Raw genomic sequence first — 17,904 nt, 5'->3', positions numbered from 1 at the left:
TCAAAAATAAAAATGTCAAGATTAAAAAAAAATATATATCACTCACAGCAGCAACAATGGTCTAAATCAGAGCTGCATTAGTTAAATAATACTTGTTCATCCTTCATATGCAAATGCAGAATAACCTGTAAAAGAACAGGCAAATCAACACTGGAAAAAATCACTTGGTGAACAGTTTACTGTTTAGAACTACTTTCATTTGTTACAGAACAGTGCTCTCTATAGCAGCTCAGAGCTGCTCTCCTCACTGGTGGTGACACCAGAGGTGGAAAAATATTTAAGATGAACATTTAGGTCAACTCAGCTGAAGTGAGACTAATTTACAGGACTTGCAGAACAATGTTGTCCGCTCGGGTTTACGCCAGTTCACAGTGACACTAAAGGATGAACTGTTTCCCCCCTTTAAAGTCAGTGGCTTGCTCCCAGTCAGTAGGTGCTTTTTTTTTTTTTTTGTTTTGTTTTTTTTTAAATAAGGAACAGTGCAAAGCTTGATACATATTTCTATTTTTTCCAAAAACTATTTGGAAATGATTGGAATCAACATAACAGTAAAAATCTGATTTCTCACATTTCAGTCTTTTTAATAGGCTATGAAACAGTGAAGGAACAACTTAACAACACCCTGTGGAGATTTTCAACACAAAAATTCTATTTACATTCAGTGACGTTTTGATATAGTAAGTCCTACATTGTTTTACATCCATGTCCACGGCGCTGATAGTGGTCAAAATCCCCACAAAAATGCTCTCGGGTGATTTGCGAATGGACCAAAAAAAACAATTCATTTCCTAACACACTGCTGACATTTAGACATAAACACAACAGAATGTCTGTATTGTCATTGTGTCCATTAATGTAATCCAGCGCTGTATGATAAGTATCATGTCCTTCAGCTATTACTGGTAAACTCTTTTCAGTGCATGTAAACTATGAAAGGCTAAGACGTGGCACATAACATTGGCTATTGGCACCTTTAAATACTTACATTAAGAAAACCCATACTGGTCAAAGGCTGCTCTGAACTGTCCCAGTGACACAGCTACTGACACATTTTGAATACTGATAGAAATTGATATGGTGTAGTATACAGCAGATATTAATCATGTTGACATTCATTTGTGCTGCGACAGCCTAAATAACATGTTAGAATCACAATCAGCTGATCACAGCTAAAAAAAAAAAAACAACACAAAACTTGAGCGTATGTCACCGTAATGTGTCATTTCAAATGTTTGTCCATTTCACAAATGTTTTGTCCCAGTTTTTTTTTTTCCCCCCCAAAGAAACAGTTCAACATCTTCTGTTCTATAGGCAGAGATGCTGCTCAGAAGTACGGAGGGATAAACTGCTGTTCATCATCATTCATGGTCTGACCCCAAAGTCTGCCCAGTGATCCTCTGGTGTGGGGCCAGGGTCAGGTGAAACACATTTTTACGACTCACTCCAACTCCATACTTCACATACAGACATGAGATTAAAGTCAGTCTTCACATGTAACTCTAGGAAGCTAAATAGTGCAGTGCCCAAAAAGTGTTCCTTAAAGTGTTCCTCCTTTGATTGCTTCTTATTTATTCCCATTCAACAGGGCCATTCCATACCAACTCATCTAGGACCTCTCAGTTCACGCCATGGATTTTCTTGAAAAAAAAAAATCATCTGAAACTTCTATCAAATTCATAGGACCATCTCCCCATACAGTTGTGTTACATGTTTGTCAGCTCTGGAGATGAACTGACTTTTTAATATATTTTGATTGTATATTTGCCCAAGAAGGATTATTTCAGTTTCCTTGAAACTTTTTTTTATGGGTAAGTGCTAATTTTGACATTGATTGAAATTAACTAACTTATTGTACCTTTCACTGGCTGTAATATTACACACAAAAAAATTCAGGATCCAAACTGGGAGAAGCTCTGACCTCTGGACGAGTTGAGATGAGATGACCCAATATGAAGCTTTACTGTCATTTATAGATCGGCTTGAAAAATCAGCTCAGCATTTCCAAACAATGTTATGATTTTTGACAGTTATAAAACAAACATAATGTTCACATGAATACTGTACTCGAAAGGATATCAAGTGTCTACAAACTGGTTTTCATTCCACAGTGAAATGAAAGAGGCTCGTGGCTGCCTGGAAGACAGCAACAAGAGATTTAAACTTTCAAACATGATGATCTACTTTGGCAAATGGTTTTAGAAAACATGCAAAACGCTGGAATGGACCTTTTTGCACCACTCATTGATTGATGTCTTATGCTTCAGTCCGGATCCCAGTAACTGACAGCCCAGTTAGAATGAATTCTGTACTGAACAGTTACTGTTTTGTCTACAAGAACTAAAGTGAACAGTAAAAAAAACTTCTTTTTTTTTTCCCCCCCAAAACTTTTCTGACCCCCAAATTTCAGTGGCTTCAAATGTACAGTGATAAAACACTGGTGGCACATATAGCTCTGCAGTAGCACAGACAGGTTTCCTCATAGTGTAGGTGGAGAGGAAGCACAACTGCTGTGGTGATGTAGACATACAGTACAGTACATTTGTGTGTGTGTGTGCGCGCGTGTGACTGTGTGTACACCTGTGCAACTACATTTCTCGTTCTCAGTGTCAGTTGTGAGTATTAAAACGTTTAGGACATACATCATTTGGGTCCCACTTTACAGTTACAAAACTTATGATTTTCATGAAATCACACCCTGTTTCTGACTCTGTTCATGGTCTCTGTTTTCCAGCAATAGCCATTTTATGTATTTACATCAGTAATTACCTCTATATAAAGCCATTTTAATCGGTAGTGGCAGGGTTTGCCATTCCCGGGCTGGATTCAAACAGTGAATCCAGGGTTACTGTTTGTAATCTGATCTCACTAATCTCAGCCTCTCAGGATACTGTTCGTTCTAATTCTGTATCACACTTGTGTTAAATTACAGCTAATGCTAACTGGACATTTCCTACTGTTGCTGCTTCTCATTCGGTGTGTGTAACTGGTGAAACGTGGGACGGCTTTTACTGTGAAGCAGTCAGAAAAAGCAGCGTAGAGCTTAGAGCTAACTGTGAATGCATCTACAAAACAAGACTTCTACCTTTTTTAAAGCAAACCAGTTTAAAATTTTACAAGGAGTGACTGCTCACACAGTATGCACAAAGTAGCTGCTCAAACAGTGTTTGCAGAAATCTGTGGTATTAAACTGCAGTAACCAAAGATGCTGCCAAATCAATCAGGACTGAGATTTTAAAGCCACAATATGCAAGTTGTGGAAATCAAGCTAGCGCTAGCATGAGGCTCAGATGCAAACTGCTCCACAGTGTGTATGCTTGTTCTCATTTCCTGGTGGGGACTTTAACTTCAACATGTGTGTGTGTGTGTGTGTTTAACTCTTGATCTCCAGAATGGAGGGGTTGTGGTCCAGAATGGCCAGAATGATCTTGTCCATGTACTGCCTCAGACGTAGGTTGATCTCTTCCTGCTCCTTCAAAGCATCCACCAGCTGAGAGACACAGAAACACAGACATGCATTAGAAGGGCGATCGTATCGAAAATCCACAGCACATCCATCCATCCAGCAGCAGCAGCAGCAGCAGACGAACCTCGTCTCTGGATGCGTTGTCGATCTCGGCTGCCAGACACTGGGCCTTGGTGTGACAGGCAAACAGGTTCTTAGCCTCATACAAACTCAGACTCAGAATCTGAGCGTTCAGGTCGTCGTTCTGATCCCGCAGCTTATGGTTCTCCTATGGAGGCAAACAGAACATTTCCTTTAAGCTGTAGCTGAGGTGTGGCGAACACACGCTGTGCTGTAAAGTATCAGAAAGTTCTAAATACAAAAAAACGAATCTGAAAGCAACCCTTGTCATCTGTGACACAACAAACTTGCAGCCTGTAAAATATGAATTCATGTGCACTGATGATTTCTGTGAAGGAGCCAATGAACAGCTAGTACAGTATGACAAACCCTTGGGAATAAATGTAGACAAGTTAATGTCTGAGTGTGTGTGCTGCATGTGTGAACCTGTTTCAGTCTCTTGACTTCATGCTCCATTTCAATCTCCCTGGTCTTGGCGTTATACTCCGACAGGCTCTTTCCCTTCCCAGGATGCTCCATCTCCAGCTTAAACAGCTGCAGGTACTCCAGCTCCCGGCGCAGGTCATCAATCAGCTGCAGGGAGGAGATTCGATTAAATCGAACTCCTAAACTTTGACCGTGTGAGTTATCTGTTATCCAGAGAGCCTTACCTCCTGCATGGCCTCCTTCTCCTTCTGAAACTCATGGCGGTTTTGCCAGAGTTTGTCCATTATCTTCCTGTAGAGGTCCATCTCGTCTTTCAGCCTCAGGCTTGTGTCCTCCAGCTTGTCTGTCATCTTCTGCTTTTCCTGCACAGGAAACAGGGCAGAAAACAAGCTGACAAAGCAAATTCACCACTCCCTCTCCCTTTACTTCAATTTTTTTTTTAAAAACAAATACCTAACACCCAATGACAACAAATACCTAACAACTTCAAAATAAAACCCAAATTCTAATAAAGGAGAATGACTCTTTCAGTGAGCCACACTCACCTGGTCCAGTTTCTCTGTCTGAGACTTCAGTCTGCACACGTTTAACTTCATCTCTCCATTTTCTTCTTCTAACTGGTGTACCCTGTGTAAACACACACACACATACACACACAAACACAAACACATACAAACAAGCCATTTTAAGGTGTGTAGGAGAGGGAGGACGGGCCAAAATGTCTTCACTCCCATGGTATAAAACTCAGTTGCAGTGATGATATCAGTAGTAGCGTAGTAGTGATAACTTCCAGCTCTCTCAGCTCAGAAACACCTTTCAGGGTTTGGATGATAGTGGAAGTTTCACCTCATGCTGTGTTGTTGATGAGGTTACCTGTTCCGCAGCAGGTCCATCTCTGTGTTTCTGTCTCTCTCCATCTTGGTATAAGTTTCCCGGTGCCTCTTGGTCTCCTCCTCCAGACTCTGGACTGCTCTCGTCTCTGCGTCCTTCACCTGCTCCTCCAGCTCATGAACCCTGGGATGCAAACACAGACAGACAGTGAGAGAAAGAAAAAAAATACATGTACATGGGATAGTGAAATGTCAGACATCACATGTGAAAACATCAGTCACACACAATATCACCTGTGCAACACTTATCTATGTGATGCGTGTGTGAATTCAAATACAGGCACAATATGGTTGTTTTATTGACATTCCACATCAAAAAACTAATATTCCACATAGGAAAAAACTGACTTACCGTGAAGCCAGCTAAATATAAATAGATATATGAATAAATAAAGGGTTCTGTATCTGTGTGCGTGTCTGTGTGTGTGTGTGTTTTCCTACCTGTGGACTAGTTGTGTGTTTTCTTGTTTGAATTTAGACTTGATGTCACCGTTGGCCAGACTGTCGCTTTCCAACTCTGTCACCTTCTTCTCCAGATAACTGACCTGAGGGAGGACACCAGGTTTTTAACTCATCCTTCAAGACACACACACATACTGATGGGGGCTCAGATATTAGAGTGTCCTTCTATGTCTGCGACAATGTACACAAGGTGGAGGCTGAGTCTGCTGTCAGTCTCTTGTTTTTACTCCGCTGACTTAAACACAGCAGTACATGTGTTTTACATAACATGTCAGCATTTCCCCTCAGAGGCGGAGAAGACAAGGTCATCGGTTTATGCCGAGCCACAAAGAGCTGACAGCAGAGACCGCCGCCAATCAAAATGCTGAAAAAGAAATGTACCTTTTTTTTCCCTTTGCTACAGAACAAAGAACCCAGTTAATATAAAACTGATGTGTGAAACAATTCCTACTAAATAACACACTGTACAGGAACTGTGTGATGGAATCAAGTGTAATGTGCAATAATGTGCCAGTTGGTATTTGTGTGCATGGCTGTACTTTCTCTGTGATGTCGAGGTCACAGGAGTCTATGCTGTCCGTGAACAGATCCTCTGTGCTGCTGCCCTGACTGGACCCAAACACGTTGTGGTTGGCCTGGAACAGCTGACTGCAGAGAGAGAGGAGAGGAGGACGCATTGGAAACCAAAGGCATAGACGTTATTACCCGCTGAACAAGATGATGATGATACACAGAGGATGTGTCAGCTTCAAAAAGCTGAGCTCTGTTATATCACACTGCTAAGTGCTGAGCCTGTTACGGTGATCTGTCACAAGTGATTAGCTGCCCCCCCCCCACCCGTTTCTATGCAAATGCAAATTTGAATGGTCATTAGTGAGAAGGTCGGGTCACTCACCGTCCAAACGCTGTGCTGGAGATCTTTCTGTTAGGGCTGAAACAAGAGAGACACTGAGTCACACACACACAGCTTTTTATTATCAGTCCACCTACTGTTCGTACGACTACGTCTGACCACTACAACTATGCACCACTACAACTACTACCTCTGCTCTTCTTCCTACTGCTAGTTCTACCACTGCTACTGTACACACACACACACACACACAAAAAAAAAATTGTGTGAGTGTTGTGATCTACCTGTTGGCCTTCAGGTTTCGAAGCCGAGCCTCCAGGTCATTGAGCAGATTCACTTTCTTGCAGCACTGAGAACAGTAGATGTCCAGCAGCTCACTGTTGTACAGCTGCCGCATCTTCTGAGGAGTCTGCCCCGCGCTGCAATTACAGAGGATAAAACAATATATATTACTGAAATATATAACTGTGAGAAAGTACCTGGCGTACTCCAGGGACACGGCTCATCTTATTATTACTACGATCTGTGCTTTTTTCCTCCACAACAAATCAAAATGTCTGCCACTAAAAAGACCTGCTGGGAAAACCAAACGTGATGTGTGATTTAGGGTGTACATATCAAGCTCGACCACCAACCTCGAGGGAAGAGAGGATCCCAGGTCTGAGAAGCCATTTGTTCGGTTGTCATCTTCAGGGCAAGGGCTGCTGGGAATGAAATCTACGTCCTCCCCCTCACCATAGTCCTCAAACTGCTCCTCCCCAGAGATGACGGACGCAGACGCTGAGCCAATAAGCTGGCTGGTGTTGCATGGGAAGCACAATAATGATAATTGACAAAGTCAGTTTTTAGAAAAGGGGCCTGTGAAGAACAATGAACCTTGGTTGTCCAAAGAGCTTTAAAGGGTCCATATTTTATACTTTTCTGGGGTTTTATTTGAAGTTTTGATTTCCATATGATGAGAGATTTGTGGTTTTAAGTACCAAAACCTGCCTCAGCATAGTTTTCCATCTCCCCTCTCTGCAAGCAAGAACAAAGCACTTTCCGTCGGTCAGCCAATTCTGATTGGATGATAGTTTTCTGAGTGATGCATGTCCAGGCAAAGGACATTTCCAGCTCGCTTTCAGAGGACTGGTCACTCTCCTCAGCCTGCTGGACCCTCAGGATGAACAGTGCCAGTATACCTCAAGAGTATTGCTGCAGAATCTGAGATTCTCGGGGACATCAGGGAGGTGAGTGATCGGGCAAGCTGAGACAGCAATACAAAATACAGCTTGGCTGGGCAGCAGCTAAGGACACAGAGCCGTCAAGCAGCTTATCCTTTTTTTTTTTTTTCTCCCCCAGAGCTCTGACTCCAGGCTGGGGATATCATCCCTTAACTGAGAGTAAGCAAGTTTGCAGTACACACACACACACTCAAATCAAGCTCCTGAAAACATGATCAATGCTCACTTACTACTCTCAAGATACTGTGGAGACTGACCTGTCTTTCCGTGCTGGGTCCAAAGAGTCCGAGCTGTTGGCGTTTTCAGCGCTGCTGTCCATGTCACACTCCCCATCAGCACCACAACCCTCACTGTAACCATTGCATTCTGGGTAGGAGCGGGTACACATGATAATCGGAGTGCTCAGCCTGGCCTCGCCGTTCTACACAAACAAAGAAAATGAAACATTTGTATGTCAGTAAATGAGCACACATGGAGGCAAGAGGAGGGACAGAGCTTTCATGTGTTGTGTGTTTCACAGGAAGATACTCCAGATACCAATATACCACAGGGCTAAGCACGAAGTCATCTCTGTTTATAGACATTTAGTCAAACTGATCAGTATCGAACCGTTTTAAAACACTGGCTGCTGCAACAGAACAAGCACAGGCTCAGCTGAACTGCAGCCAAACTTTAAATGAACTGCTGTGCAGTCGTTAAGTTCGAAATATGGGAAACAGTGTAGTGGCTAGCAACTGGAACAATAAACTGTTTGTTGGGTCATTTATTGTCTATATTATGAGTTTTGGATTAATTTCCTCAGACTTTTGTTTTAATTCAAAGGAAAAAAATATGGTGTGAAACATTTTGCTCCAACAGTAACACCCCTCCTTACGGTCTACTACATCTAAGTTGTTTCCAGTGGCTCAAAGCTCGAGGTCAATTAATATTTCAGCTTGAATAATCTGTGACCTGCTTTCCAGAGTCAAAAATGAAAAACGAAGAGAGATGTGGCACCTTTTACATGTAATTACATAACTTCTAAAAATCTGCCCTTAAAGTGGATTGTATGACCTCAAACCCCTGTTAAACCAGATGTGCATCAGATGTTTTGAACCCCTTCCATCCTAGAGATAGGCCTTATTTTCCTCACTGGAGCAGCAGAGCCGTAGTATTTCATATGTTCTGATAAAACTACATGGGAACCTCCAGTATCTGACCTGGACATGGTCTCCTGGGTTGATTTATCAGACACAGAGTGAGATGTAGCATGCCTCACATCAGTCTGTTATCAATAATAAATATTCCTGTCTGGCTCCACCCCACTGAGGCGCCTGGCGAGGTACACACCTTGTCTCACTCTTACAGAACACAAACACACACACACACACAATTAACTGTAGAGTTTGTTGTGTGCTCCCTGTTAACAAGCCAACACATTAGGAAGTCACTACTGTGCCTAAAAGAAAACCAGGTGAACACAGTGCTGGTTGGTGACGTGTGTTTACACTACAGAGGCTTTTCACCGATATACACTTACACACTCTCCTTAGAAATCACAGAGAGGAGAGAAAGAGAGAAAAGGGAGAAACATTCATACAATACATAGTATACAGTAATACAAGTACTGTGGCTTATTCTCTCTGTGTGACTCTAAAGCACAGACATTATGGTGCTTACTATCAAAGGATATTTGATCGACTTACACAGCTGGTAGAATAAAACGCCATTGTTCAGATTGATATATCTGGTTCATCCTGTGATAACTCGTCCTCAAAAATGGCCACCACCAGTTTCCTCAAATCATCATCCATTGTTTATCATGTGATGAAGACCAGCGTCATGTCAGCTGCCTCGTGTGCCGCCTGCACTCCATTTAGGAGGGTCTCCCCGTCCTTGCCGCTACATAGCAAGCAGCACGCTCTCTCTCTCTCTCTCTCTCTCTCTCTCTCTCTCTCTCTCTCTCTCTCTCTCTCTCTCTCTCTCTCTCTCTCTCTCTCTCTCTCTCTCTCTCTCTCTCTCTCTCTCTCTCTCTCTCTCTCTCTCTCTCACACTTTCTCTTGTTGCTAAGCAACTGTTCAGTTGTGGCAGATCTCTAGCTGAGCAGTCATGCACGTATTGCAAATTTAGATGTGACATTACAAAGGTAAGGTGAAATTTTTGAGACAGGAAGTCAAAAATGAGACATTAATTACATCAAACTGAATCTCAGTTTTACTTCTAACGACGCTATGGAAATGTTGATAATACGTCCATCTTAAAGTCAGAAATTAGACTCAAAGCTTCACTGACAGAGTGTGAGAGAGGGGACAGTGAAAAGATCGCACCTGGTAAATGTAACCATTGTCAGTAACAGACGGCTGGTTGGAGGTGGCACTGCGAGGACCCACAGCCATCTTCAGGATCTCCTCACAACCTAACAGGAGGGGACCGAGACAAAGGGAGGAAAGAAAGAAAGAATACGACACATAGATATAAACAAACAGCCAACAAGTAACTTAGCTTAGCACAGACACAGGGAAGAGATGGAAACAGCTGGACTGTCTCTGTCCAAAGGTGTGCCAAAAGTCAATTAGCACCTCCTCTAAAGCTCATTACACACACACGCATCAAGTCCAGTATTTAACACACGTCTGCTTTTCTTACCTTTGATAGCAAACACTCCATGGCAAAAGTCTTTGAAATTGATTTTCCCATGAGCGTTAGGATCCAGGTACCTGGTCAACGCCTTCACCTGGAACAGACAGTCAATTTCATTTATATGGCAAATATTTACAAATGCCTTTGCCTCACACTTGTTTTGCAAAAAAAAAGAATCCAAAAAGTGTCACTGTACAGAAGTAGGAGAGAGAAAATAGAAATCGCAACTGTGCAAGAATATGAAACCTGCATTTTCTAAGCGGCTGAGCAGCTGTACCACAGAAATTCAGCTGTGCCCGAAATGCTGTGTCCACGTATCATAAATACATAACAAACTTTCCCAGTACAAATAATACTGAATAAATACAGAAAGAACGAGCGTTCATATAAAATGCATTATGTATGCTCTGATAAATATTGCATTAGTGCAATAATAATGCCTAGTGTGTGTGTGTGTGTGTGTGTGTGTGTGTGTGTGCAGTATAGGAGTAGCTGTGTCCGACTGTAAGATAAACATGAGGAATAAAGATGTTGTTCCAGACTGTGTGCTGCTGACTCTGACTCTCACTGCAGAGAAGTAATCACCATAGAAACGGATGAGTCTGGATGCAACAATGCTTTCCTCATGAAACAAATGTAAACACAGGACTGGTGCAGAGCATCATCTCATAGGCAGTTTTCAGCAGCTAGGCGGATCGTTTCATTATTTAATAAACAACCAATCCGCTCATAGGCTCCTTGTGAAGCTCCCGTTGCCATGGTGACAAAGAACACAGAGATATGAGAGGGGGACGGGAAGGAAGAAGATGAAGACGAAGCTTCCCTCTTAGCGTGGCTGAGTTATTTTTAGTGATGCGCTCTGGGTGTTAAGCCGCCAAGAAAGCTTCAAAGAAAATCCACTCTCACTGTTAGATATCATTTATGTGAAGTGATCAGTGCAGCCAGGAATTAGCCCGCCTCATCTGCTCCTGCCTCCCATTTCCCCAACTGGGTTCAGCTTCTGTCTCTTCTGTGCTCAACACAACAGTGTCCACATAAGCTGGTGCAGCCTGAGGTATTGGATGGTAGACACCCTGTATGTAAAGGAAGTCAGTGGTGCATGATTTAGCCAATTTACTACAAAGACTGTGCTTCATCATGTCTTGCGCAAAGGATGCTTCAACAGGAGGAGCTGGGGAATCGAACCACCAACCCTGTGATTAATGGACGACCACGATTTAGATTTGGCTGACAAACATCCAAGAATTCTTAAAACTTCAGTGTTGGTCGTAGCTGCAATGTCTGAAATCCTTGAAATGCTTGTAAACCCATCAACAGGCAGAGAGAGGCTACATGACATATGTTTATGCATCTACATGTCATTACAAAGACACCTTCAGTCTGTAAACAACCCATGGACTGGAGCAGCCTGATACGCTGGGCAGAGAAACTGTGCAAGCATGTTTGGACACAGCTCTCTGCAGCCATCAGTCCAAACACACCTTCAGATCAATACGGTATTTGGCTTCACATCTAAGGGATATCTCTGCTCCTACCTCACTGCACCTGTGCTCATTATAAACCCTGAGCACACACTGAAATCTCATATTTATAAAAAAGTATTCAGACTCTTAATTTAGTACTTAGAAACCCCCTTTGGCAGCATTTACAGCTTTGAGTCTTCGTGGGTAAATCTCTACAAGCTTTGCACACTTGGATTTGGGCTGTTTATTCCCATTTTTCCTGGCAGAGCCTCTCATGCTCCCTCAGATTAATTGGCAAGTGTCTGTGAACTGCCATCTTCAGGTCTCTCCACAGATGTTCAAAAAAACTCTTCATTTTTATTTGGTTAGGAGTGTAGACCGACGAGCAAAAGATTTCAATTCTGCCCAGTTTAAACCAGATTGTTTCAGTAGCTGCTGCCTGATCCAGGCCTCGTGGTGTCACTCACGTAGCGGAATACACTGACAGAAAGCGAAGTCATTTCACTTTGTTGCATCTGGTCTCTGATGAGCCAATGAACACTGATCCTAAGACATCTCCCAAATCTGCAAACCCTTTGCCTGCCTCGGCTAATAGTCAAACCCCCGGAGGCCCCAGAGGAGACTAAACCTCCTAACGTCACACAATGGACCAAACAGGGCTCTAGTCAGAACTGTGCAGGACCCTGCAGGACCATGTCTTGAGGCTGCATTGCATTCTGGTCTATTGAGACTATTTATCAGTAGTGAAACTGCCAGTTGTACAGGTTGATATCTATCTATCTATATCTATATCTATAGATAAAGATAGATAGATAGATAGATGTAGGTTTGATTTTACAGCATTTTTAATATCAAGGCCAATGTTTCTGTTCCAAATTCAATCAAAAATATATATATTTTCTTCAAATGTGGGCTTGTTCTGTTCTAACCCCCACGTCCCTGATATTTACATAACATGACAAACACATGGAAACACGCATCACTCCATGACACGGAGAGACAATGTGAATTTATAGGAAGCAAACAAGCAAACACATCTGTTATATCTGTAACAGACTAACAAATATGCTACTAGCCACCGTCTGAGTAATGAGCCTCTACGTGTTAGCATCTCCAGCACACCTGTGACATTTAAGACGTAGGACAGGTTGTCTGTGGCTGTCAGGACCTTATGAGGTCTATCAGACGCCATTTGATACTAATAAACCATATAAACTGTCAGGTGAACGGCCACCGTTTGTAAAAAATACAGGACACGCATGTGAAGAGGCTGTCTGTAGGTACCCAGTCCTTCGCTGTCTCTCACCTCGTCTCCTTGACCGAATTGAAGACCGAGGTCCACCAAGTGCTCCACCCGGATGAAACCGTCGGCATCCTCGTCACACACGTCGAACACCTCTTTGAGCCTCCTCAGAAACTGCAACAGCTGCTCTTGGTCGGGAAAAGCATGTCCCTCCATCGCAGACCCGGCTTCGTCGGCGGGAGACCTAGTTTCTCTAAATCAAATGGACGGTAAGAGAAGAGGAACGACGGCCGCCACCATCGCTCTCACGCTCAGCTCCGCCGGACACCGACTGCTGCCGATTGCTGCTGTGACATAAGCAGTTATCGCTGGCTCCACAGCCGCGAGAGGTAACGGAAAATGGCGATGATTTACGATTGGGAGACGAGGGCATTGCGTCACCGGCCCAGCAATTAATGACACAGGTGAGTCACCTCAAAATGACGCACCTGTGTCAATGAGACCAACTGAAATACGTGTTTCTGCGTACAATGTAATGTTATATCTGACATTTGACTTAAAAAAAAACACAGACCGCAGGTTACCGCCCGACTTCTGCTTTCCACCAAATTAAAATGTTAAATTGAGCTTTTCACAGACATCCAAAGGTGCGTGTACCGTATTAATTACTGTTAGTATAAAACCATGTGGTATAAATCTAGATTTGCCATTCCTCAAACTTATGACTCAGTGTCATAATTAAAACCTAAAAAGTGAAAAATCTAACTCACCAGCTCCTTACTTTGACATTTGGAATTGTATCTATTCCAATAGCTCTCTCTATTTTCTAGTTTCTACTTTTGCTACAACCACTTTTCTCAGCAGAAATGGGCTTCCAGAAAACCGAACATTTCCACATTGGAATAATACAATAAGCATTTACCCAAGAAAGACAATGCTTTTTTTTTATTTTTTTTTATTAGAAAACAGTTTATACAAGACTGATGTCCACAGTCACACCACTGTACAATGTCCCAGTCCTGGAGACAATTCTATTTCACCCATGTATTAAAATAACAGGTTTTCCTATATTTAAAAAAAAATCAGTTCTTAAAACACTGCACTTTGCTATGCAGTAGCTCTTCTGTGCAAAGCGTTGCCTTAGTTAAAAGCACAGAGAAGAGAATATAATGAACCATAATCATATCTCCTCCATTTTCATACCATTCAGCTGTCATATGCCACGTGATGGAGTGACTCCCTGTCAAACTCACAGATTCAATATACAAAGTACAAATTCACTGTTTAGTCAGATTTAAATGATCAGCCTTGGTTCCAGCAGGGAGTCCCACCGTTCTGTCACCTGAGGGAGGAAAGTAAAGATGTTACTAGGATTACACAATTATTAAAACAAGATGAGTGTGGATATTACAGGTAACTATAGCACAAACACCACCACAAATGCCAATAAGTAAAACTTTATGCAGCTGTTTTTGTCAGTCCCCCACCCTCCTCCTGTTAGGATGAGTAATTAGAAAGAGGAAAATGGCTAAGACCTGGGCTCAGAGACGAAGGAAAGATTTGGGGTTTAACTGCTTGTGCTGACTGCCTGTGTCACTGTAAGGGCTGTCTGCAGTAGAACATACAGACAGAGAGCCAAACACAATGCAGTCTGTGAGGACCAGTTGTAATTTAATTTATATCATAACATATAATTTATATATGTTATTCGTTAAGAGTTTCACACTCATCAACTCAGCTAATCAGCTGCAAACTGTTGAAAAAACAAAAAACAAAAAGCAAAGTACAGAAATCTGTCATGTGACAAAATAAAGCAGAAACTATATGCTTACCCACGCAGCTCTGGACACAGCGTACTCGACTGTCTCTGAGCCATCAGGGTTCTGATAGACCAGGTCAAACTTCCCAGGCTCTACAGGGGCTGAGAGAGAGATGCAGAAAGTTAGGAATAATCACAAATGTGCGTCTTTCACATGATGGCTTATTATCTATGAACTTGGCGCTTTAAAATCTGATTAACAGTGTATGTGTCAGCGGTGAAATGATCTTCACCTTGGGAGGCGTGAAACAGTTCCAGCTCAATCTGTTTGGTTGTTGGGTCAAAGCTCATAATCCTTCCCTCCTTAAAATGAACAGTAACATGGTTGGTGTTGTGATTCCAGTGTGAACGAACCTTCCCAACAACATGAACACGATAATCATTTTAGATTACTGTAATTACCCTCACCTTATATTCTGATATCTCCGGCGTATAGCTCTCAGATAGCTCCAGCAGCTGTGAACACACACAGGTATTATGTTAGGAGATAATTCAGTCTCTTACTTTGACTAAACCTAGTGCACTGAATGATTTAATACTACTGCTTTTCCTTTGTTGGTGGCATATGCATATGCATATGCTGCATTTGTGGTACATCTAAAATGATCATTTAATCTTAAAACAACCTAAAAAGCAAACAGTAACTATGGCTGCATTAACGGTTACTAAGAACCCGTGACACCTGAAAGTGACACAGCAGGAGTTAACACTAGCATTGCCCCTCTATGATTTAAAAACCAGCAGAGATGCTGTAGCTAATAAGACTGTGGCAGACTTACCTTGAAGGCAATCTTCTGCCCCACCTGTGGAGGGGCAGCTAGCAGGGGCATAGAGCTGTAGTCCTGTTTGGGGGCACTTTCTGCTCCATTCTACAGCACAAAGACACATGCAGGAGGCCAAGAGATTATTCACATGGATCACTTTTCATACACAGTATTTTATAATAGACAGGTAATACAATCACCATGTACATACAATACTCTGTATATAAATAGTTTAAAGCGTGCTGTCCCTTTTTTTTGGTGTTTCCAAAACCAAAAAGTGTAAGGATTAAATAAAATGTGTGTCTGCTGAAACACAAGCTGTAAATATATACAGCTAACTAGCTCACTACCTATAATATTAATCTAAACCAGGATTACATCCAAGGCCAAGAAGAGTTTCTTATTTCATCATTTAACATTAGAGGCTACATTAAAAGAACCTCTAATAGCTACACAGACATGTACATGTATTCGTAGGTGCAGACACATGCAGACAGACCTGTAAGACCACTGACATGTTGGTCAGTGAATCAGTCTGGTAGCATGGCTCCTTCGCCCCGTTACAGCTGAACTCACAGCTGTCGGCCTGCCCTCCGACGAGCCCTTTCCCTTCACCTCCTCTCCTATCTCCAGGACCACCACGCCTGGCTCTTCCCCGGCTGCATCCTCTCCAGGATGGCCGACCGCCCACACCCCACCCCGGCGGCTGCACCGGCTTTTGGATAACCAGCTCGATCTCCTCTTCCTCCCTGTCTGAGTCACAGGGCCCCGCAGCTTTGTCGCCAGGAGCCACGGTTATGCTGGGAGCCTGTTTCTGTGCACAGTTTGTGGACGGCAGAGCAGAAGGAGCCTGAAGAGGTTTTGAGTTATTGTTTATTCTACTTTTCGGAGCCGTGGAGGATAAAGGGTTGCTTTGTGCTGTGGTTTTTACGCTGGGGGCCTCATCAGAGGAGGAGTCCGTTTCTGAGGAGGAGGATGACGTAGGGTGTGATTTTGTCTGGGTGGGTTTGGTGTTTGGAGGTGGTTTGGAAGCAGAGGTGGTCAAGGGTGTTTTGGGGGCTGCTTTCAGGGCACTTGGCTTTTTGGGAGCTGCATCTTCCTCACTACTACTGGAATCTGAGGAGGAGACACTGGGAGTTTTTGCCTGTGCTGCTGGGGGCTTCTTAGTGTTTTTAACAGGCTGACTGACACTAGCTGGGGGTTTTTTGGCAGACGCAGCTGGTTTAAGGGTGGCAGCAGGGATTTTCTCCTCTGTCTTCTTCTTCTTCTTCCTCTTCTTCTCTGTGCGTTTTCCTTGCGACTTCTTTTTCCTCTCATCGCCTGAAGCCTGCTTGGTGGCCCCCTCCAGGCTCTCCTTGCTCCTTTTTTTCCTCTTTTTTTCCTTCCATTTCACGCTCACTCCATTTCCTCCCGGCCCATCCTCCTCCTCCTCCTCCTCCTCCTCCTCTGTGGGTCTCTGTCTCTTTCTGCAGCTTTTACTTGACGCATCTGGACAGCTGCTGTGCCCGTTCACCTGAGCCACAAAGTCCACCTTCACCCTGGAAAACGGGAACACATCTTTAAAAGACGAAATCTGGTTTTCCGTGTCTTAGATACATTTCATTTACTGATCTTCCTTTTGTTTCAGAGAACCTGAGAAGAGGACTAGATTTACATAAGTCCTCTAGGAGCATTACATTTGTGTGTGTCCTCCAAAGGCCTTGTACTTACTGTGTTGAACTGACCTTGTGTAGCACAGACACAGTAACTTTCCCCAATGTAGAATATTTATAATACAACCATGACACCTTTATGCTTCCTGTGAACAGCCAGTATAACTCACGAGGAGCAGAGCTCACACTCTGAGTCCCTGCATGACGACAGTGTGACTGGGTTGAATGTGTTATGCGTGACTCCCTTTAAAGGTAATAAACTTTTATTACCCTTTAAAGGGAAAGAAAGAAAGAAAGAAAGAAAGAAAGAATTTGCAACCATAGTTCCTCTACAAGGTGATGATACGGGGGCCCCATCCTCGCCTCTGCCTGGGACCCCACATATCTCCACGTGCCTTTAATACCTGTTACGCCACATAAACCTCACAAGCTCATCCAGGTGTAAGCCCTGAACTGTCAACACAGCAAGCATGTCACAGCACGCGCACCTGACGCTGTCGTTGTCGCGCACCACATAGATGCACTCTGTGTGCGGCAGGTAGCAGTCTTCGATGAAGAGGTTGAGGATGCTCCTGGGACCGTACTCAAACTTCTCTTTGATGATACTCTCCAGATCCGCCACCACGCGACACTTGTTCAGGTCCACGAGCAGCCAGCACATGCGACAGTCGATGACAGCGGGCGGCGGATAGTCAAAGTATAAACGCACGCGGATGAAGCTGTTACCGCCGGCAGCCATGACAGCGACAACACCGAGGTTTTCTCCTCCACATCCCTTTCTTCTTCCTCTTGTTTGAACTTTATTGGCGGTTGATAAACAACGAATTGGTGCGTTAGCGCCACCAGCTGGTATGGAGGATGCTTTGGATTTTACACATATTAGGTTCTGTCTTTCTGTGGCTGCAGC

At 43.3% G+C, this 17,904-nt stretch overlaps 2 protein-coding genes across 4 annotated transcripts; both read right to left on the bottom strand.

Moving 5' to 3' along the window:
• Window positions 1-3,370: 3,370 nt before the first annotated feature.
• On the bottom strand, window positions 3,371-12,978 carry rab11fip4a (RAB11 family interacting protein 4 (class II) a). 3 transcript variants are annotated; one of them, XM_041063021.1, is made up of 15 exons: window positions 12,826-12,978; window positions 10,063-10,150; window positions 9,744-9,832; window positions 7,691-7,858; window positions 6,850-7,007; window positions 6,499-6,633; window positions 6,257-6,292; window positions 5,901-6,009; window positions 5,341-5,444; window positions 4,883-5,023; window positions 4,555-4,636; window positions 4,234-4,371; window positions 4,010-4,156; window positions 3,588-3,731; window positions 3,371-3,487 (listed from the first exon to the last, which is right to left on the bottom strand). In XM_041063021.1, the coding sequence occupies exons 1-15, from the start codon at window positions 12,976-12,978 to the stop codon at window positions 3,371-3,373; spliced, it is 1,809 nt and encodes a 602-aa protein (XP_040918955.1). The 3 variants fall into 3 exon arrangements, with proteins under 3 accessions (XP_040918955.1, XP_040918957.1, XP_040918956.1); XM_041063023.1 differs by having other exon boundaries at window positions 6,850-6,968; XM_041063022.1 differs by having other exon boundaries at window positions 6,850-7,011; window positions 7,695-7,858.
• A 635-nt stretch (window positions 12,979-13,613) lies between these two features.
• On the bottom strand, window positions 13,614-17,769 carry coil (coilin p80). Its single transcript, XM_041061717.1, has 7 exons — window positions 17,486-17,769; window positions 15,845-16,883; window positions 15,361-15,450; window positions 14,990-15,037; window positions 14,815-14,884; window positions 14,595-14,683; window positions 13,614-14,104 (listed from the first exon to the last, which is right to left on the bottom strand). Exons 1-7 carry the CDS (start codon window positions 17,734-17,736, stop codon window positions 14,057-14,059), a joined length of 1,635 nt encoding a protein of 544 aa, XP_040917651.1. The 5' UTR covers window positions 17,737-17,769; the 3' UTR covers window positions 13,614-14,056.
• Window positions 17,770-17,904: the final 135 nt, after the last annotated feature.

The sequence above is a fragment of the Toxotes jaculatrix genome, chromosome 18 (genome assembly GCF_017976425.1).
Source record: "Toxotes jaculatrix isolate fToxJac2 chromosome 18, fToxJac2.pri, whole genome shotgun sequence".
NCBI classification, from domain to species: domain Eukaryota; kingdom Metazoa; phylum Chordata; class Actinopteri; family Toxotidae; genus Toxotes; species Toxotes jaculatrix.
This window is presented reverse-complemented; position numbering and strand designations above follow the sequence as displayed.

What these genes read in the sequence shown, in the direction of transcription:
- rab11fip4a (XM_041063021.1), bottom strand. Translation starts at nt 12,978, where the DNA reads ATGGAGGGACATGCTTTTCCCGACCAAGAGCAGCTGTTGCAGTTTCTG. An exon ending in AACACACAACTAGTCCACAG is followed by an intron (nt 5,024 to 5,340) that starts GTAGGAAAACAC and finishes TTTGCATCCCAG; the next exon opens with GGTTCATGAGCTGGAGGAGC. An exon ending in AGAAGGAGGCCATGCAGGAG is followed by an intron (nt 4,157 to 4,233) that starts GTAAGGCTCTCT and finishes TCCTCCCTGCAG; the next exon opens with CTGATTGATGACCTGCGCCG.
- coil (XM_041061717.1), bottom strand. Translation starts at nt 17,736, where the DNA reads ATGGCTGCCGGCGGTAACAGCTTCATCCGCGTGCGTTTATACTTTGAC. An exon ending in ACATGTCAGTGGTCTTACAG is followed by an intron (nt 15,451 to 15,844) that starts GTCTGTCTGCAT and finishes TTTGTGCTGTAG; the next exon opens with AATGGAGCAGAAAGTGCCCC. An exon ending in CGGAGATATCAGAATATAAG is followed by an intron (nt 14,885 to 14,989) that starts GTGAGGGTAATT and finishes GTTCATTTTAAG; the next exon opens with GAGGGAAGGATTATGAGCTT.